The following is an 18,546-nucleotide window of genomic DNA, read 5'->3' on the forward strand; positions in this document are numbered from 1 at the left end:
TGCCATAAGGGGTATTTTCTCGAGTGAGCCAGAAGAACAGGAGGTTGTGGTGGGAGAGGGCAGTGTCAGGGCTGTGGCTGCAGATGTGGCAATTTCTGGTGAAGACAAGACCCAGAGTGTAACCATGGGAAGAGATGGCTGAGTTGGGGTAGAGGAAAAAGTCACTGGGCATGAGACTTGAGAGATCAGAATAATAACAGGGATTGAAATGAAGAGAAAGACTTTAAGTCGGCTGCTAAAGTGTTCAATGAATAAAAGAGAGTGACCATGGGGCACCTGGGTGTCTCAGTAGGGTTAAGCATCTGACTCTTGACTTCAGCTCAGGTCATGATCTCACAGAGCGACCAAGAGATCACAAGATGACAGCCTCCATCACTCCTGACAGTCCTGAAGAGGGTAAGAGGGCAAGAGGTATTAGTAGCGATGGCAAGGAAGTTAGTGAGCTCACCTCCTGGTCCTGCGGTACACAGGTGTTTTAGTCATCTTAGGCTGCTGTAACAAATTACCAGAGCCTGGGTGGCTTAAACAGACATTTGTTTCCCACAACTGGGAAGTTCAAGATTAAGGGGCTGGCAGATTGGGGCCCTGTTGAGAGTCCTCTTCCTGGCTTACAGACTGTCACCTTTCTGTGCTCACACGGGTGGAAGAGATGCAGATCTGGTCTTTATTCCTCTTTTATAAGGACTTAAATCCCATTATAGGGGTTCCACTCTCAAGACCTTATCTAAACCTAATTACCCCCCAAAGACCTCACCTTCTAACACCATCACATCAGGGGTTAAAATGTCACATATGAATTTTGGAGTGACATAAATATTCAGTCCATAACACAGTGGAATGATTGACTTTGACTGGAAATCAATGCTAGAAACTGAGATGTTTTTGTGAGAGGGGGTCCTCATTAAATATTCATTTTTTTTCTAATTCTTTGGGTTCTGGGAACATTCACATTAATGTCCAATTAATTTCTTTTTAATAATCATTCTGCATAGTTAATATAAAACTTCCAATAAAAGTCTTACAAACTCTGTCTTTGTGTTCACGGTATTGTGGGAAATTGAGGGGCGGGCAATGAATCTAAGTGTGGCTTTCATGCATACCTCTCTACTCATAGAAGCAGCATATCCAGAGAGGTCATCAACAGCAAAAGGAGCAGGAGTCCTTGGTAAAGCTACCCCAGGAGAATGGTAAATCTCTCAATCTGCAGAAATCCTGCAGCGGCCAGGATTCTCCCATCAATCATTAGCGGGATGATGCTGAAATATTGAAAGGGACACCTTGAGATATCTGGAGGACTTGGAAACACCCAGGCGACTGATATCTGGGTTACAGAAAAGAAGACTTTAGGTTGGAAAGTAGGGATGTTGGATAGAACTGTCTTCAACTAGGACAGGAGAGAGAGCAGAAAGCATGTAGAGACAGGACACTGAAACAGCAAAAGAAGAATTGGGAACAGAATTGCCCATGAAGGAATCTTAGTTTTTCTACTTTTGAACTAAAGCTATTCAACATCTCTTAACACACATAACTTTTGTTTTTATTTGAAATGGTGATTAAGGATTTTGGTTATAGCATATCTTTTTTTTAATGTTTATTTATTTTGAGAGATGGGGAGAGGGGCAGAGAGAGAGGGAGACAGAGAATCCTAAGCAGACTCCTCGCTGTCAGCCCAGAGCCTGTCTTGGAACTGGAACTCATGAACTGTGAAATCATGACCTGAGGTGAAACCTAGTGTCCTACACTTAACCAACTGAGCCACCCAGGTGCCCCTATAGTGTATCTTTTTAGTTGGATTTCCCCCAAAACCATGCGCATTGCACCCTCTCTGGAAATTTATAGGGATTGATGTGTTTTAGCTGATTGCCTTTATCGGAAGCAGTGTTGTGGTAAGTGTACAGACTGAGCCAATTCACTGAGCTGAATCCCAGCATAACAGCCCAGCTCACCACTTCCTAGCTAGGTGACCTTGGCTACTGTCTTAATCACTCGCGTATTTACTCTTTAAACTGGTATTAATAATAGTGTCTATCTTATAAAGTTGTTGGGAGCATCAAGGCAGCTAATACATGAGAAGTATTTAGAATGGTGCCTCACACATAGTAAGATCTAAGTGTTAGCCAGTAATTTACTTTCTATTAGCTATAGTACTGAGGCAATACATTCCTTGAAGGTACTACTCATAATATGTGTGTTAGGAGTACAACATACTCCATTTTCACTTCTAAAAATAATATGTGCATAAAGAAAAGTAAAAAAAAATTCTAACAGTGTATTGCTCTGTCCAATATGGTAGCCACTAGACACATGTGACTATTGAAATTAATTAAAATTAATAAAATTAAAAATTCAGTTCCTGGGGCGCCTGGGTGGCTCAGTCGGTTAAATGTCTGACTTCAGCTCAGGTCATGATCTCACAGTCTGTGAGTTCGAGCCCGTGTCAGGCTCTGTGCTGACAGCTCAGAGCCTGGAGCCTGCTTGAGATTCTGGATCTCCTTTTCTCTCTGCCCGTTCCCCACTTGTGCTCTGTCTCTGTCTCTTTCTCAAAAATAAATAAACATTAAAAAATATATATATATACATACATACATATATATGTATATGTATATATATATATGTATATATGTGTGTATGTGTGTGTGTGTGTGTGTGTGTGTGTACACACACACACACACACACACACACACACACACACACATACATATATCAGTTCCTGAGGCCCCTGTCTGGCTGGCTTAGTCTGAAGATCAGAGGACTCTGGATTCTGGTCATAAATTCGAGCCCCAGGTTGGGCTTAGAGCTTACTTTAAAAAAATAAAAATTCAGTTCCTCAGTTGTACTAGCTACATTTCAAGCACACAAGAGCCACAAGTGGCTATTAGGTTTGAAACTGAACAACGCAGATATACATTTCCATAATTGCAAAATGTTCTCCCAACCATTCCTACCCTAATCCCTCTCTCCAGGGGCAATCACTGTTGTAGGTTTCTTGCATAGATTTCCATGGTGTTCTCTCTCTCTTTCTCTCTCTCTCTCTCACACACACACACACACACATTTTTTTTACACAAATGTTACTATACCATTTACCCTATCCGGCATCTAATTTTTGTTTTAAAATATACTTATATACTAATTAATACTACTACTAATATACGAAATATACTAATATAGTCAGCTTTCCATATATATTTTAATTAATTAACAGTTCAACAATTTAGAGCACCTAATAATATTACCAAGGAACTGTGCAAATTTTAAAGCACAATTCAAACGTAAGAAATATGCATCTTATTATATTTGGGAGCAGGTGAAAGGAATGAACTACTTCAATTTCCTTTCTGCATGGCAGAGGAGATGCGGCACCCACACTGAGGCTGGGTTAACTGAAGTCACAAACTGATCGTCTTCCCACCAGCATGGCCGGGAAGCCTTCAGCCCCCGTCCCTGTCCCATAAAAATGTCCGGCTCAGTGGGAAAACCCTGCATAAATGCTGGGGGAGGGGGGTCACTGATACGGGAGGCCCACCTCCAGGCGAAGAGGGAGCGAACAGCCAGTCGTAAGGCCACTCTCAGGCAACGCAGACGAGGACCCCACTGTCAACCACCGTGCGGCGCCCCTAACAGCTTGGGGAGCCCGGATCCTGGCCGTCCGCCCCAGGAGCGCGGCGCCCCCTGCCGTCCGCCCGAGGAGCGCGACGCGGGCTCGCGGGAAGCCGGCAACATGGCGGGCCGGCCTACGGCCCCCGCCTCACAGCCGCCGGACCCGGACGGAGCGGCGCCCAATGTGGTGGCGCGCGTCTCGAAATGGGCGGACGACCACCTGCGCCTCGTCCGGGTATCGCAGACCGGCCGGGCAGGCGGGGGGCGCAGGGTCGCGCGGAGCGAGCCTGAGGGAGACGTGGCGCGGGCAGGCCACGGGCAGTGGAGCCCGTCGGGGCCGGACTGGGCGGAGGGCCACGTTGCCGGGGTCGCGAGTGCGGCGGCGGTGGGGGGGGGGGGGGCGGTTGGGGAGCGAGCGCGGCCCGGCTGGGCTCGGTGCGTGGGGATGGCCGCGGTGGGCTGGAGAGACCATCTCTTAATTACTGCCAGGACAGTGCTGGGCCCCGGAGATACCTCAGAGACCGAGACGCAGCACAGCTTGGTGCGTCCCCCGAAAGCAGTTGGGGACACAGCGCACGGAGACGACGGGGTGGAAGATAGGGCACGTGGTCCTACTGTAGGCCTTGTGTTTTAAGTGACGTGAGAGGGCACTGGAGTTCGACCAAGAATGGGACATCTTAGGTGTCCAGGCAAGACAAGATTGTGGCTAAGACCCTGGGGATGGTGTGGATGATTTAGGTGTGGGGTGCAAGGAGGAATCAGGGGGGCTGCCCACTGGGTGGATGGTGGTGAAAGTTGTTTCTGTGGAGGAGTGGGGGCCAGTGATTTGTTGGGAAAATTCAGAGGACCCTTTGGACATGTGAACTTGGAAGTGGAGATGTGTGAACTTGAAGATGGTTATTAGAATTCTAAACGGAGTTGTAGATATTATCTAGGCAACTTAGATATAGGAATCTGGCATTGAAGGGAGATCGGAACTGGCCATATAACTTTAGGAATGAACTGCCTAAATCTTAAGTTTAAAGCTTGGATGACATCTTGGAGCAAGTCAGAAAAGCTGTGGAACAAGTCCTAGAATTCAGACATGGGACCTGAGGAACACTGAACATTTAGAATATGGGAAGTGAAAAGGAGGAGATCAGCAAAAACTGGGAAGAAACAGCGGAGGAGAAGGAAAACCAGGCATTCTAGAAGTCAAGTGAAGAGAATTTTCAGAGAGAATGATTAACTTTGTTACATCCTTCTGAGAAGTTGAGTAGGACCATCAGCTTTGCAAAAGCTCTGCAGCCAAGCAGCACAAGGGCCAGGGCTATGGCTGTTTTCATTCACCACTACAGCTCCTGTCCTCGGAGTATTGCGTGCCATTTACTAAGTGCTAGATACATATTGGTGGCATTAATGAATGATAGATTAATGAATGAATGAATGAATGATATAGGTGCTAATTGGCAAGGCCTGGGTTCTTCTAGTGAAGCAGAAATTGATGCATGGGTCATTTCAAATTAAAAAATGACTTCAACAGATTGAGAGGAAACAGTTTAAATTAGCCCACAGATAACATTATTCCAAATATCTCAATCACAGAATGTATCCTAGTGTTCATTTTCTTTCTTTTTCCTTCTACAAATGCAAAATCTACAGAACAAAAAGCATTATGTATTGGTAATTACAAAATTTCCATTGCCTTATTTTCTGTTTGCCTGATGTTTAAAGCATGATCAGAGTTGTATCTGTCTTCAACACTAAGGCCAATCTTAGTATCTTCATTTCTTTCCTTGCATATAATTTTCAGCTTCATTTCTTACATACCTAGTTGTATTTATTGAAGGAAAAGCATGTTAGATTATCACTCTTGTTGAGGCAGTTGCAGCGTTCTTTTTTAAAAATTATTTTATTTTATTTTTGAGAGAGAAACAGAGTGCGAGCGGGGGAGGAGCAGAGAGAGAGGGAGACAGAATCGAAGTAGGCTCCAGGCTCTGAGCTGTCAGCACAGAGCCAGGCGCAGGGCTCAGACTCGCAAGCAGTGAGATCATGACCTGAGCTGAAGTCGGGAAGTCGGGAAGTCAGACGCCTAACCTACTGAGCCACCCAGGTGCCCTGCAGGGTTCTTATTTTTAAATTAAACTCTCTTAGGTCTGTTTCAGCTTAAATGGAGCACTTTAAAAACATTGATAAGTTTTTCCCAACTGTTCATCCATATATACATCGAAGACATTGTATTGTAATGTTTTGGTGGCAAATTTTTCTATCAAAGATTTAAATTCCCACTCTAGGCTCGGGGTTATGCTAGTTACTGTGGGCATCATTCAAGAAGTATTAGACTGATTCATGCAGTTAAGGTACTCACGGTTAAAGTAAAAGGCAATAGAGAACAATACAATGTTATGTATATAATTACTATACATGTCAGAGTGTTTGGGAAAGAAAGGGGAGATTACTGAGTAGGTAGGCAGTTAAGGAAGTTTTTTTGGAAGAAATGGGCCTTTAGTTGAAGGATGTGCCTTATTTGGACAGATATTGGGGGGACAGTCTTCTTTTTCCCCCCTTCTAATTACTACTTTCACTATTATGAATAATAACTAATGAGAATTAATCATTTAATCTTTTTCTGAAGAACATCAGCACCGTAATGGCCATAGCTGGAATAATGCTACTTCTAAGAAGTATTCGGATGGTAAGTTAAAAAATGAAGAAGGCACTGTGAACTGTGATAAACAAGAGACAGTTAATTTCTCACTTCAAAACAGTTTTTGTCTCAAGCTGGGTATCATTTTGTTATTCATATTAGAAGTTTTAAGTATTATTTTAGAACAATGAACATATTTTAAGACCTTGATTTAAAAGTAACACATTTGCAGGATTTTATGGAAAGTAATTGCACAGTCTGTATTTTCATAATCACGTCTTCACGCTTAAAAAGGAATCTGTAAAGGATTTGGTTTGCTAGAATGCTATAATCACTAAATTTGCATTTCAGACATTGTGGAATGTCTCAAAAGTGTTTTGTATAGTGGTTTTAGATTTAGATCACAGTCGAATTATGTCCTTTAGCACTGAATAATTTATGCTTTCTCTGATTTGCAACAATCTGTAATATCTGTTCAATGAATAAAGCAGGGTGTATGATGTAAAAAAAATAATTTATCCTTTCAGTTAGCGTATTTTTTTGCCCTTTCAATAATTTTTTAATAATAGATACTGTGGAAATCCATTTAGTAATTCAAGATTTAGAAGTATTTTTTATATAACTGATTCTTGTCATTGGGTGTAATTTTAGTGTCATGTTACAATCTGGTATGGGTTTATTGCTTCTGTGTATATTTATTTCCTGTATTTATTATCTCTATATTATTTTATATTATCATTGACTACACAGTGTTACTCTACTATACTGTATCTTTTCCATCTGTTGCCTTTTCCCCCCTGACTCCAATGTCAGAACTTTTATCCTCTTTATTAAGTGCCCTGCATTCTTTTTTAACCTTATATCTAATAATCTAATAGGCTTTTTCTTTTAACACTTCCATGATTATGTAAGTCATTCATTTTTAGCTTATATATATTTTTAGAATGGAACTTTGGAAACTTTAGTTGTTTTCATTCATTTCATTTTTTCTTTATCTTACAATCTGTATTCCATGACATTTGGATTTTGAAGGTTTCAAAATTGTCAAAATATTAAATGATCTGAGTAAGAGTTTAGGTAAAAATACAGGGGCCTGGGTGGCTCAATCAGGTAAGCCTCTGACCTTTGATTTTGGCTTAGGTCATAATCTCATGGTTCGTGAGATCGAGCCCAGTATTGGGCTTCTCACTGACAGCACAGAGGCTGCTTGGGAGTCTCTGGCTCCCTCTCTCTCTGTCCCTTCCCTGCTCATGCTCTCTCTCTCAAAATAAACTTGACAAAAAAAAGTGTTTAGGTAAAAATAATGCTGAGGGGTTATTTCCCTTGTTAGCCCTTAAAAATTACATGAATCAGTTATAGATGATTTTAAGTTATACAATATTAGGTATGTTATTGATTTATGAAAATTATGCATTAATTAATATAAATTTATATTAGTATATTATGAAGTTATTCATTTTAGACTTTAGTTCTGGTGTCTTTTTTTTAGATTTTTATGGCTTTTGATAATAGTGACTAACATGTGATGAGAAGAGCAGGCTAAGAAGCTAGAAAAAGAACATTGGAACTTTAGAGAACAAAAAACTCAGTTGTGTAACAGTTGAAGGACTTTGGCTACAAGTAAGAGAAACCCCAACCGACAGTGGCTTAACCAAGTAAAAAGGCTTTTTCCTCATGTCACAAAATGCCTGGAGTGATTCAGTGACAGAGGGTTTTAAGTGTATGATTCTCTGTGCCTTTCCTCATGGCACAGAATGGCTACTCTAGCTCCAAATAGCATACTCTTGTTCAAAGCAAAAGGAGAGGGAAAAGGAAGGTGCGAGCCACATCTCATGAAGAAAGCAAAAATTTTCCCAGAAACCTTCAGCAGACTTTTGCTTACATCCTTATATCATATGGCCACCTCTAGCTGGAAAGGAGTTGGGAAAGCGGCCATTTAACTTTCCCATCCCTTCCAGTGCCTGCTGATAAGGGAGAGAGGGTTGAGAATGAATATTGCATTAACCAACAAAGGGCCTGCCACAGGGAGCCTTAGTAGTTCCCCTTCAGTGTTCTTTTTGTATTGTTGTTTTTCTTCCTCCTGAGTTTACCAAGCTCTCATATTCTTTCAATTATTGGTAGACAATTCCAAATTTCATATTAAAAAAATGATGATTGAGTTTAGTACTGTGCTAAACACTTCATATACATAATTTCATTTAAAATCATTTTTTAAAAATGTTTATTTATTTTGAGAGAGAGAGAGAGAGATCGTGCACCAGCCCCGGAGAGAATCCCAAGCAGGCCCCTCACTGTCAACACAGAGCCTGACTCGGGGCTCAATGTCATGAACCGTGAGATCATGATCTGAACTGAAATCAAGGTCGGATACTTAACCGACTGAGCCACCCAGGTGCCCCTACGTAATTTCATTTAATACTTATAATAATCCTATGAAACCGGTATTCTTATACCCAGGTTTTATAGATGAGGAGATGGATGCTCAAAAAAGTTAAATTTATTTTCACAAGATCACCCAGCTAGTATGTCGCAGAACTGGATTTCAAATGTCATATTCCTGAATTTGAAACTCTTACTATTTTCTCTTCACAGAGCTTCCCGCTTTTGTCTGTTTGCCTCTAGGACACTTCACCATCTGAAGCTTAGGGACAGCATCCTTGTCAGTGGCATCATCTTTCTGCCTCTTCTGGAAAGCAGACTGTTTATCACAGGCTCAGGATTCACTTCCTTTAAAAATATCTTCCTCCGGTGTTCTTATCCTTTCCATTTTGACCTGTTAGCACTTACACTTTATCTTAAGCCTCTCTATGTATTGCTCTGCAGTTGTATTCTGGTTTTATGTATATAGTTAATTCATCTTCCAGATAGTGCCATGTCACAGAAACACAGCACTGAACTTTATGTTGTTGAGGGATTATTGGATCCAGAAAAGGTAGATACAGTGGGATCTGCCTTTAAAGGTTTTTCACATATTCCTTGAGTATGAACTCAAGGAAATAGAACATTGGGTTCTATTTAGTTTCCTCTTTAGCTAGCTGCTTAATAATTTCTAAAACTCCAAAATTTCTAAAACTCCAAACATCAAGGCACTCGTGTCTTTTTTATGTGTGTCCTTTAATGAAAACACCTAAAAATTAAAAGGGATGGATGTTTAATAATTGAAGACATCTTTAATGATCCTCTCTACTTACTCTGTCTCCCCTGTGCAAAATACTCTTTTTTAAAAAAAATTTATTTATTTTTGAGAGAGAGAGAGAGAGAAAGAGAGAGCGAGTGAGCATGAGTGGGAGATGGGGCAGAGAATCCCAAGCAGGCTCTGCGATGTCAGGAGCTGGGCAAGGGGCTTGATTTCATGAAACATGAGATCATGACCTTAGCTGAAATGAAGAGTCCGAGGCCCAGGAAACCCAACAAACTGAACAACCCAGGCACAGCCTACCCCCCGCCCCCACTGGTGCAAAATAATCTTAGTTTTCTCATGTGATGTGGTTTCCAGACTCTATGATCTTTTTTCTCCTCTTCTAGCTTTGTTCCAGTTTGTTTGAGTCTTTTATGAAACGGGTACCTGGCACAGCATAGTATATTCCACTTAGGGCCTGATTTAGAGCCATCCCTTCCTCACCTCTCTCGTTTTGGATCCCGTTCCTTATAATGTTGCTTGGTGTTTGAACTTAGGTGGGGCGCAGCGGGGAGTGTAGGGGAGAGGGAGTTTGTATTTTGTTTTGCAGCTTTGTCACACTTCTACTCATTTTGAGTTCACAGTTAACTAAAGGTTCTTAATCTTTTTAATCTATGCTATAATTAGTTTATTCTCTTATCCTTCATTAGTTTTATCCCATCATCCTAGTTGTCAAGATCTTTTAAAATACTGACTCTAACCTGTAGTATTTCACATGGTTTTTTTTTTTTTTAGGTGTTTATTTATTTTTGAGGGAAGGTGGGGAGCGGCAGAGAGACAGTAGGGGAGGGTCAGAGAGAGAAAGAGAGTGAATCCCAAGCAGGCTCCACACTGGCAGAGCAGAGCCCAGTGTGAGGCTTGAACTCATAAACCATAAGACCATGAGCTGAGCCAAAACCAAAGGTTGGACGCTTAACTAACTGCCATCTTGGTGCCTCAACACTTTTTTTTCAAAAGATTTTCTTTTTAAGTAATCTCTGCACCCAATGTAGGACTCAAATCTTCAAGCCTAAGATCAAGAGTTGCATGCTCCGCTGACTGAGCTAGCCAGGTGCCCCCTTCCTACAAACACTTTTGATTAAATCACACTAAAATATTAATATATAAAATTAAGGGGTAAATTAAAAAATTTCAGGGGTTACGTCTTCTTATTAAATATTTAGGTAACAATTTGACATGCTTAATGTTAAAATGAAAATAATAATAAAATGTTATATTTTTTTATAAATCAACAGACATCAAAATTTACAAGTTCTTCAGATATTCCAGTAGAATTTATAAGAAGGAATGTTAAACTACGTGGACGATTACGCCGAATAACTGAGAATGGTTTAGAAATTGAGCATATTCCCATTGCTTTACCTATTATAACTTCATGGAAAAGTAAGTAAAGTACAAGAATAATACAACTGTTTTAGTATTTGTTAATTAGAAGTTATTTGTAAAGTAGCAAACAATGTCATTTTAAATTTTAATAACTTTCCACTGTCTATGAGAGAAAGTATAAACTCTTGGTTTTTTGTTTTTTTTTTTTTTAATTTTTTTTTTAACATTTATTTATTTTTGAGACAGGGAGAGATAGCATGAACGGGGGAGGGTCAGAGAGAGATGGAGACACAGAATCCGAAGCAGGCTCCAGGCTCCGAGCTGTCAGCACAGAGCCCGACGCGGGGCTCGAACTCACGGACCGTGAGATTATGACCTGAGCTGAAGTCGGCTGCTTAACCGACTGAGCCACCCAGGCGCCCCTAAACTCTTGGTTTTAAATACAAGGAACTATTTAATTGGTCTCCAGATGTTCTTTTCTTCCCCCTCCTTTTTTTATTCAACCATTCAGTATTTCATTCAGACAGTCAAGCATTCTTTCCACAAATATTGAGCAACTGTTATGTTCTAGGACCTATTGTAGCTACATGGCACTGAGTGAAACAAATAAGACTACCCTTTGGAGCGTACAGTCTAAGTAGAAAATAGACAACAGACAAATGAAAATTGTCCTAAGAGCTATGAAGAAAAGAGCAAGATGCTAGGATGAACATTACTGGAGGTCATGTGAATGGGGAACCTATACCTGTAAAGTGGTCAGAGAAAGCCTCATGGATGAGTTGTTACTTAATCAGAGACCTGAAGAACGAGAAGGGGCTGGCTAGGCAGAACGTGTATGGGAATGAGCATGGCTCTTCTGAGAAGCCATATGAAGACTAGAGTGCTGGGGCCTAGGGAAGAAAGGGACAAGAGTCACCAAAGGAGACTGGAGAGCCGAACAGGGGCTGATGTCCCCTGCTGCTTTCCCATTTCTCCCTGCTTTGTGTCAAAGACCCCACTCACACAAACCTTCCTGCCTGCTGCTTATTTGTGTTCTCATGCCCCTGGGCACAGTTTTCCTAGAGTGCCTTGGCTCCTGTTGAGCTCCAGTTCATTCTTTAGTATCCAGCTCAAATGTCTGCTCTTCTGTGAAGCTTTCCTTAACTCTGGAGCTGAATTAGCTTCTTTCTTTACTACACCCACAACAGTGGACACACACTATGGTTACAGTACTTAAACACATTTTCCTATAGTCATGTATTTTAGGTTTATATCCTCCACTAAACTGAACCCCTGGTGGGCAGGGACCTTTTCCTACCTATCTCATTATTCACAGGCCCTAGAAAAATAATTGTTAGCCAATGGAGACTTGGCAAAGCTTGTTGAATAAATTTAGTTTTACTTATACATTCATTTTATATTTTAAATACATTTTTAAAAAGTTTATTTGAGAGAGAGAAAGAGGGAGAGGGAGAGAGAGACTCCCAAGCAGGCTCCGCACTGTTAGCACAGAACCCAGCGTGGGGCTCGAACTCATGAACTGGGAGACCATGACCTGAGCTGAAACCAAGAGTGAGACACTCAACCAACTTTTGGGCACCCAGGTGCCCCTAAATTTAGTTATATTTAAAGATCTTCTTGGGGTGCCTGGCTGGTTCAGTCGGTGAAGCATCCAACTTTGGCTTGGGTCATGATCTTGCCATTCATGAGTTCGAGCCCTGCATCCGGCTCTGTGCTGACAGCTCAGAGCCTGGAGCCTGCTTCAGATTCTGTGTCTCCCTCTCTCTCTGCCCCTGCCCTGCTCATGCTCTGTCTCTGTCTCTGTCTTTGTCTTTCTCTCTCTCTCTCAACAATAAATAAAACAAATTTTTTTTAAATAATAAGGACCTTCATAATATTATTTTAATTTTATGAAGGGGTTTTTATTTTTTAAAGTTCGTTTAAAACACTTTTTTAAGTTTAATTTTTTTTTTAATTTGTTTTGAGAAAGAGAGAGGGTGCAAGTGGAGGGAGGGCCAGAGAGAGAGGACAGAGAATCCCAAGCTGGCTCCACATTGTCAGTGCAGAGACTGATGAGAGGCTCGAACTCACAAAGTGGGAGATTGTGACCTGAGCTGAAATCAGGAGTCGGAATTTAACCAACCGAGCCACCCGGGCTCCCCACATTTTTTTTTAAGTAATCTCTACACCCAATGTGGGGCTCGAAGTTATAACCTTGAAATCAAGAGTCACATGGTTTTCTGAGCCAGCCAATTGCCCCAGAAGATTCTTTTCTACCCTCAGATGAATGAATTTCACCTGTTCAAGGAGATATGCCTATAAAGGAGTAAGATTGATTCCACCCCCCAAACATACCTACATGATTGATTCTTTTAATAAATCAAACAGAATTTAAACAATTTGAGTGACTATTGTTCCCTAAAGAGAGATTTATTTGTTGACCATTTCAGTCTAAGCAGGATTTAGACTTCATAAGTCCTCTACCTTCTAAGTTGTTGTCATTATGTTATAATAATTTAAATCACTTCTCCCTGAAATAGTAATGACTCTTCAGTGCCCAGGCAGCAAAGTTGCCACCTGGGTTTGTCCAGGCTGTACCTTATACTGCTCTGGGGATGATATTCAGTAGGATCTGCCCCCAGAGGCCCTGCAGCGCCACGGCACTGTAATTGCCATATGTGCATATTATTATTATTATTAAAAATGTTTATTTTTTTAATTTATTTTTTTAAAGATTTTTTTAACGTTTATTTTATTTTTGAGAGAGAGAAAGACAGAGAGCAAGCACAGGAGGGGCAGAGAGAAGGGGAGACACAGGTTCCGAAGCAGGCTTCAGGCTCTGAGCTGTCGGCACAGAGCCCAAAGCAGGGCTCAAATTCATGAGCAGTGGGATCATGACCTGAGCTGAAGTAGGACTCTCAACCCACTGAGCCACCCAGGCGCCCCTCTTGATTCATTTTGAGAGACAGAGAGCAGGGGAGGAGCAGAGAGAGGGAGAGAGAGAATCCCAAGCATATTCTGCACTGTCAGTACAGAGCCCGATGGATGTGGGGCTTGATCTCATGAACCGTGAGATCAAGACCTGAGCCGAAATCAAGAGTCAGATGCTTAACTGACTGAACCACCCAGGCGCCATTTTATTCATATTTTTATTAATGGGTTCTACATCCTGTTCTGGAGCTTACTGAAATGGGGGTTTTAGATTATTCCATCTGTTGTATGCTTAGGTTGCTTTAAAAGAAAACTTGAGGGGCGCCTGGGTGGCTCAGTTGGTTAAGCGGCCGACTTCAGCTCAGGTCATGATCTCGCGGTCCGTGAGTTCGAGCCCCGCTTCGGGCTCTGTGCTGACCACTCAGAGCCTGGAGCCTGTTTCAGATTCTGTGTCTCCCTCTCTCTCTGACCCTCCCCCGTTCATGCTCTGTCTCTCTCTGTTTCAAAAATAAATAAATGTTAAAAAAATAATAATTAAAAAAAAAAGAAAACTTGAATACAGATGTAAATGAACCTGCAATCTAGAGTGTCTGGGTGTTTATAAATAAACATGTTTGCTTGTTTGGGATAGGGGGAGAGTGACCTTGAAATTCGTTTTTGCAACATGGTATTAAAGCTACATTCCTTTCTACCTAAACTTTTTAGAAGAGCCATGTGGTGTTTTGCTGGTTAAGCTGGCAGGAGTAGAACTCACTGAATCCGGGAAGGTGTGGTTACAAAAAGAGTTAAAACCTTCCCAGCTGGTATGGTTTCAACTTCTTGCAAAGGAGAATTCAGCACTTATTTGCTATCTTCTAGTGAATAAGGTAAGTAGTATGAAGAAATAATGAGCAATATTTTATTCTTTTTATTTATACATAAACATTATTAATTAGAGCCTTGAATATATAATGGGGCTGAATTTTTGCTTTTCTTAATTGGTACTCATAGTGATTATGTATAGAGAACCAGGTGTTTCATATACAAATTTTGTTATAAAATGTTACTTATATGTTTATTATAGAAAAAATAGACAACTAAGAAAATGGAAAAAACTTAAAATCATTAATGACTTCAGACGTTGATAATTTAAGGAGTAGCTTTACACATTTATTTCTACATGAGTATATTATATCCCCCTTGTTATTAGAAACCACTTGTTGAGTGGGTTTCCTGTCAACTGGAAACTACAAAGAGTAAGTGTGTTTTCTAAAGGTTAATACTGCTCAATCTTTGAACTCTAACGTTGAGCGTACTTGCATACTATTAATGATCAGTAATCAGTCATCTGAAGACTTTGCGTCAGAGTTTTCCTACCTTTATGATTGGCCATGGCCGCTGTGTAACTAACTGGGATGCCACGGAGCCTCATCAGTGTTGCTGTGCCACTGTCCTGAGTCCTTGTGTGTGCCTTACTCCACACTGCTTTTGGTGGAAGAGTACTGGAAAAAGAGTGTAGAAAATTAAATAGTTAAAATGTGATGACAGGATTAAGAACGGTTTTCTTATTTCTAAAGTCTCTTATTATGTAACAAACACAAACAATCTGAAGAAAATATAACTTCACATTAAAGTGATTAAAATTGTAAACATTTTAATTCTTTAGAGCCTTTGAACTATTAATAGATAGCCTAATGAGACCCATTAATTTCTGTATGTCCAAGTCATCTTCAGTTCTTTCAAAGTAAGAATTATCCAACACTGATTGGTTGAAGCATTATATATTTAAAAGTAAGCTGGGAGGCAGGGGGGCACCAGGCTGGTTCAGTCGGTGAGACATGTGATTCTTGATCTCAGGATTGTGAGTTCAAGCCCCAGATTGGGTGTAGAGATTACTTTTAAAAAATCTTAAAAAAAAATAAAAAGAAACAATATCTTCTCTTTTAAATTGAGGAGTGTATTTCATTTATCCTCAAAACCATTCTTCTGGAGTCCTTGTTTTTACTCCCATTTACAGGTGGGCCTCAGGGTAACCAAGTGATAGAGCCAGTATTCAAGCCCAGCTCTTTCTGGCTCCTGAGCTTCTACTTCACCTTATATACTTTAGTTTATATTCCTTCCTAGGTGATCAAACTATGCAGTATGCATATTGTGGTAATTTACATCTGTTGAATTTTACTAATGTGTCAGATTGAATTTTAGTTATTCTGATTTTGGTTTAAGGGAATGAGCTCTTAAAGTTTAAAATATTGAGGGGTGCCTAGGTGGCTCATTCAGTTCAATGTGATTTTGGCTCAGGTCATGATCTTATGGTTCCTGAGATCAAGCCCTGAGTTGGGCTCTGTACTCACAGTTTGGAACCTGCTTGGGATGCTTTCTCTCCCTCTTTCTGTCTGCACCCCTCCCCCGCTTGTGCACACGTGCTGGTGCTCTCTGTGTCTCTCAAATAAACATTTAAAAAATTTAAAAGATTGAGAAAAATATGATAAATCCTTTAAAACTATATTTATGAACTCCTTATTTTTTTAAATGTTTATTTTTGAGAGTGTGCGAGTTGGGGAGGGGCAGAGGTAGAGGGGAACAGAGGATCAAAGCGGGCTCTGTGCTCACAGCAGAAGGCCTGGTGTGGGGCTCGAACTCATGAACTGTGAAATCATGACCTGAGCCAAAGTCAGATGCTCAACCCACTGAGCCACCCAGGCTCCCCATGAACTCCTTATTAGTATGACTCAGAGTTACTGCATTTAAGGGAAAAAAGATTACTTTGTTCCTTTGGATAGTCCTAGAAATGTCTCCTACTTAACCCTGGGGTTTTCACATTTTTAGAATTTAATACTTGTCCAACAAAGCTATTCAGTTATTAATACGTTGTTAAAATTGATCTTGTTAGGTTAAAATTTCACAAGGACTATATAAATAACTAAACAGGATTTCGTTTTTTAAAAGATTAAAAACAATTTTTTTTAATAAAAAATTTATTTATTTTTGGGACAGAGAGAGACAGAGCACGAACGGGGGAGGGGCAGAGAGAGAGGGAGACACAGAATCAGAAGCAGGCTCCAGGCTCTGAGCCGTCAGCCCAGAGCCCGACGCGGGGCTCGAACTCATGGACTGCGAGATCATGACCTGAGCTGAAGTCGGAGGCTTAACCGACTGAGCCACCCAGGCGCCCCAAGATTTTTAAAAATTTTAAGTAATCTCTACATCCAGTGTGGGGCTTGAACCTACAACCCCCAGATCTAGAGTCTCTCCTCCACTAACTGAGCCAGCCAGGCACCCCAGCAGGATCTCCTTTATATTGTAAATTAGTGGGGAAAAAAGTCCCATTTATCCGGTTTCATTAGGAAGTAAGGTTTTCCATGAAGGAAATTTCTTTATGGATGAAGATTCAAGGTCTAGGACTATTTTAAATGTTAATAATTTTGTGGGAAGTCTTTAAAATTTTTTTTTAACGTTTATTTATTTTTGAGACAGAGAGAGACAGAGCATGAGTGGGGGGAGGGTCAGAAAGAGAGGGAGACACAGAATCTGAAACAGGCTCCAGGCTCTGAGCTGTCAGCACAGAGCCTGACGTGGGGCTCAAACTCACGGAGCACGAGATCATGACCTGAGCTGAAGTCGGATGCTTAACCGACTGAGCCACCCAGGTGCCTCATGTGGGAAGTCTTTTAAAAATGCATTTACATGCCAGTGCCTTCCTACACAGTGGAATTCTGAACCTAATCTAACAGTTCAGTGATGATTCAGTTTATTTTGCATTTTATACTTTTTAGTTTCTTTTGCTGTGGCCTTCTGTCTTTTCGCCTATTTTGTGTGCTCCTTTACTCCTCTGAACAACAAACAGATCAAGAACACTTCTTATACTTTATTACTTCTACCTTCTTTGGGTTAGATGACCAGTGAGTCTGTGAAGAACTATTATGTTACAAAAGAGGCAGTTAACTTTGAGCAAGAGTCTCTTTTAGTAATGAAATTCTTGGATTTAACATTAGCTGTTTTGAGCTCTTGGGGACCCTTTTGCTTCCTGTTTTTTGGCTTTTTGCTGGAGGAAAAAATGCTGAACTACTGATTTTAAGTAAATGAATAAATTACTAAATTCTTAAGTAATTGGTTTGTTTTATTTTTTATTCAAGGGTAGATATTTTAGTGTGAGTCTGAATGAAGAAATTTTGAGAAGAGGCCTTGGCAAAACTGTTCTTGTTAAAGGGCTAGATTATGATTCTAAAATCTATTGGACAATTCACAGAAACTTACTTAAAGCTGAATTAACAGCGTTAAAAAAAGGAGAAGGAATATGGAAGGAAGAATATGAAAAAGAAAGTTATTTGGAAAAATTGAAAGGCTCCTGGAGAGAAATATGGAAAAAAGACAATTATTTAAAAAAAATTGGATCAGATTTCAATTTGAAAAATGAAAGTTATTATGACAAACTTAGAAGGACTTATGAAACATGGAAAGACCACATAAATAACTACTCCTTAATACTGAAGTTCAGAGAACTTATGAATCGCATACACTTTCGTAGAAAAGGGTGAAATATTCTAAGAGGCCTGGAGGTGACCTACTCAGAAAAGAGTAAACTATGTAAATATATGGATATTGAGTTGAAACGGAAATTCCTCCAAATGATCAAAGTTGCATTCTAATGGTATTTAAATATTTAAGAGATGATTATTTTAAATGTCATATCAGAATTACTTAAGCAAATTGTGATTAATGTAATATGCTTTTAGGAAAAATGAAATACTTTATAAAGTTACCAGGATAAAGGATGTATATCTGTAATGTTAATATTTGAAGACAGAGTTTAACTATTGGACACTGTATTATTTTAGTTATTTGGGGCAGCCATATTTAATTTTTGTTCAACGAGAATATTTTGTTTACTTTTCCGGTTTTATCAATTTTGATTACTTATAATAAAGTA

General features: G+C 40.3%; 1 protein-coding gene across 2 annotated transcripts; it reads left to right on the forward strand.

Annotated features, from left to right (window-relative positions):
• Nucleotides 1-3,711: 3,711 nt before the first annotated feature.
• CC2H3orf33 (chromosome C2 C3orf33 homolog) lies at nt 3,712-18,507 on the forward strand. 2 transcript variants are annotated; one of them, XM_042903359.1, is made up of 5 exons: nt 3,712-3,835; nt 6,215-6,274; nt 10,640-10,787; nt 14,346-14,506; nt 17,753-18,507. In XM_042903359.1, exons 1-5 carry the CDS (start codon nt 3,722-3,724, stop codon nt 18,152-18,154), a joined length of 885 nt encoding a protein of 294 aa, XP_042759293.1. In that variant the 5' UTR covers nt 3,712-3,721; the 3' UTR covers nt 18,155-18,507. The 2 variants fall into 2 exon arrangements, with proteins under 2 accessions (XP_042759293.1, XP_042759294.1); XM_042903360.1 differs by lacking the exon at nt 3,712-3,835 and adding an exon at nt 4,013-4,141.
• The last annotated feature ends 39 nt before the right edge of the window (nt 18,508-18,546 follow it).

Source organism: Panthera leo, chromosome C2 (assembly GCF_018350215.1).
Source record: "Panthera leo isolate Ple1 chromosome C2, P.leo_Ple1_pat1.1, whole genome shotgun sequence".
Lineage (NCBI taxonomy): Eukaryota > Metazoa > Chordata > Mammalia > Carnivora > Felidae > Panthera > Panthera leo.

Bases quoted from the DNA above. Each gene is read 5' to 3' on its own strand.
- CC2H3orf33 (XM_042903359.1), top strand. From the start codon at position 3,722: ATGGCGGGCCGGCCTACGGCCCCCGCCTCACAGCCGCCGGACCCGGAC. The intron at 6,275-10,639 runs GTAAGTTAAAAA...ATAAATCAACAG, and splicing joins TTCTAAGAAGTATTCGGATG to ACATCAAAATTTACAAGTTC. The intron at 14,507-17,752 runs GTAAGTAGTATG...TTTTTATTCAAG, and splicing joins GCTATCTTCTAGTGAATAAG to GGTAGATATTTTAGTGTGAG.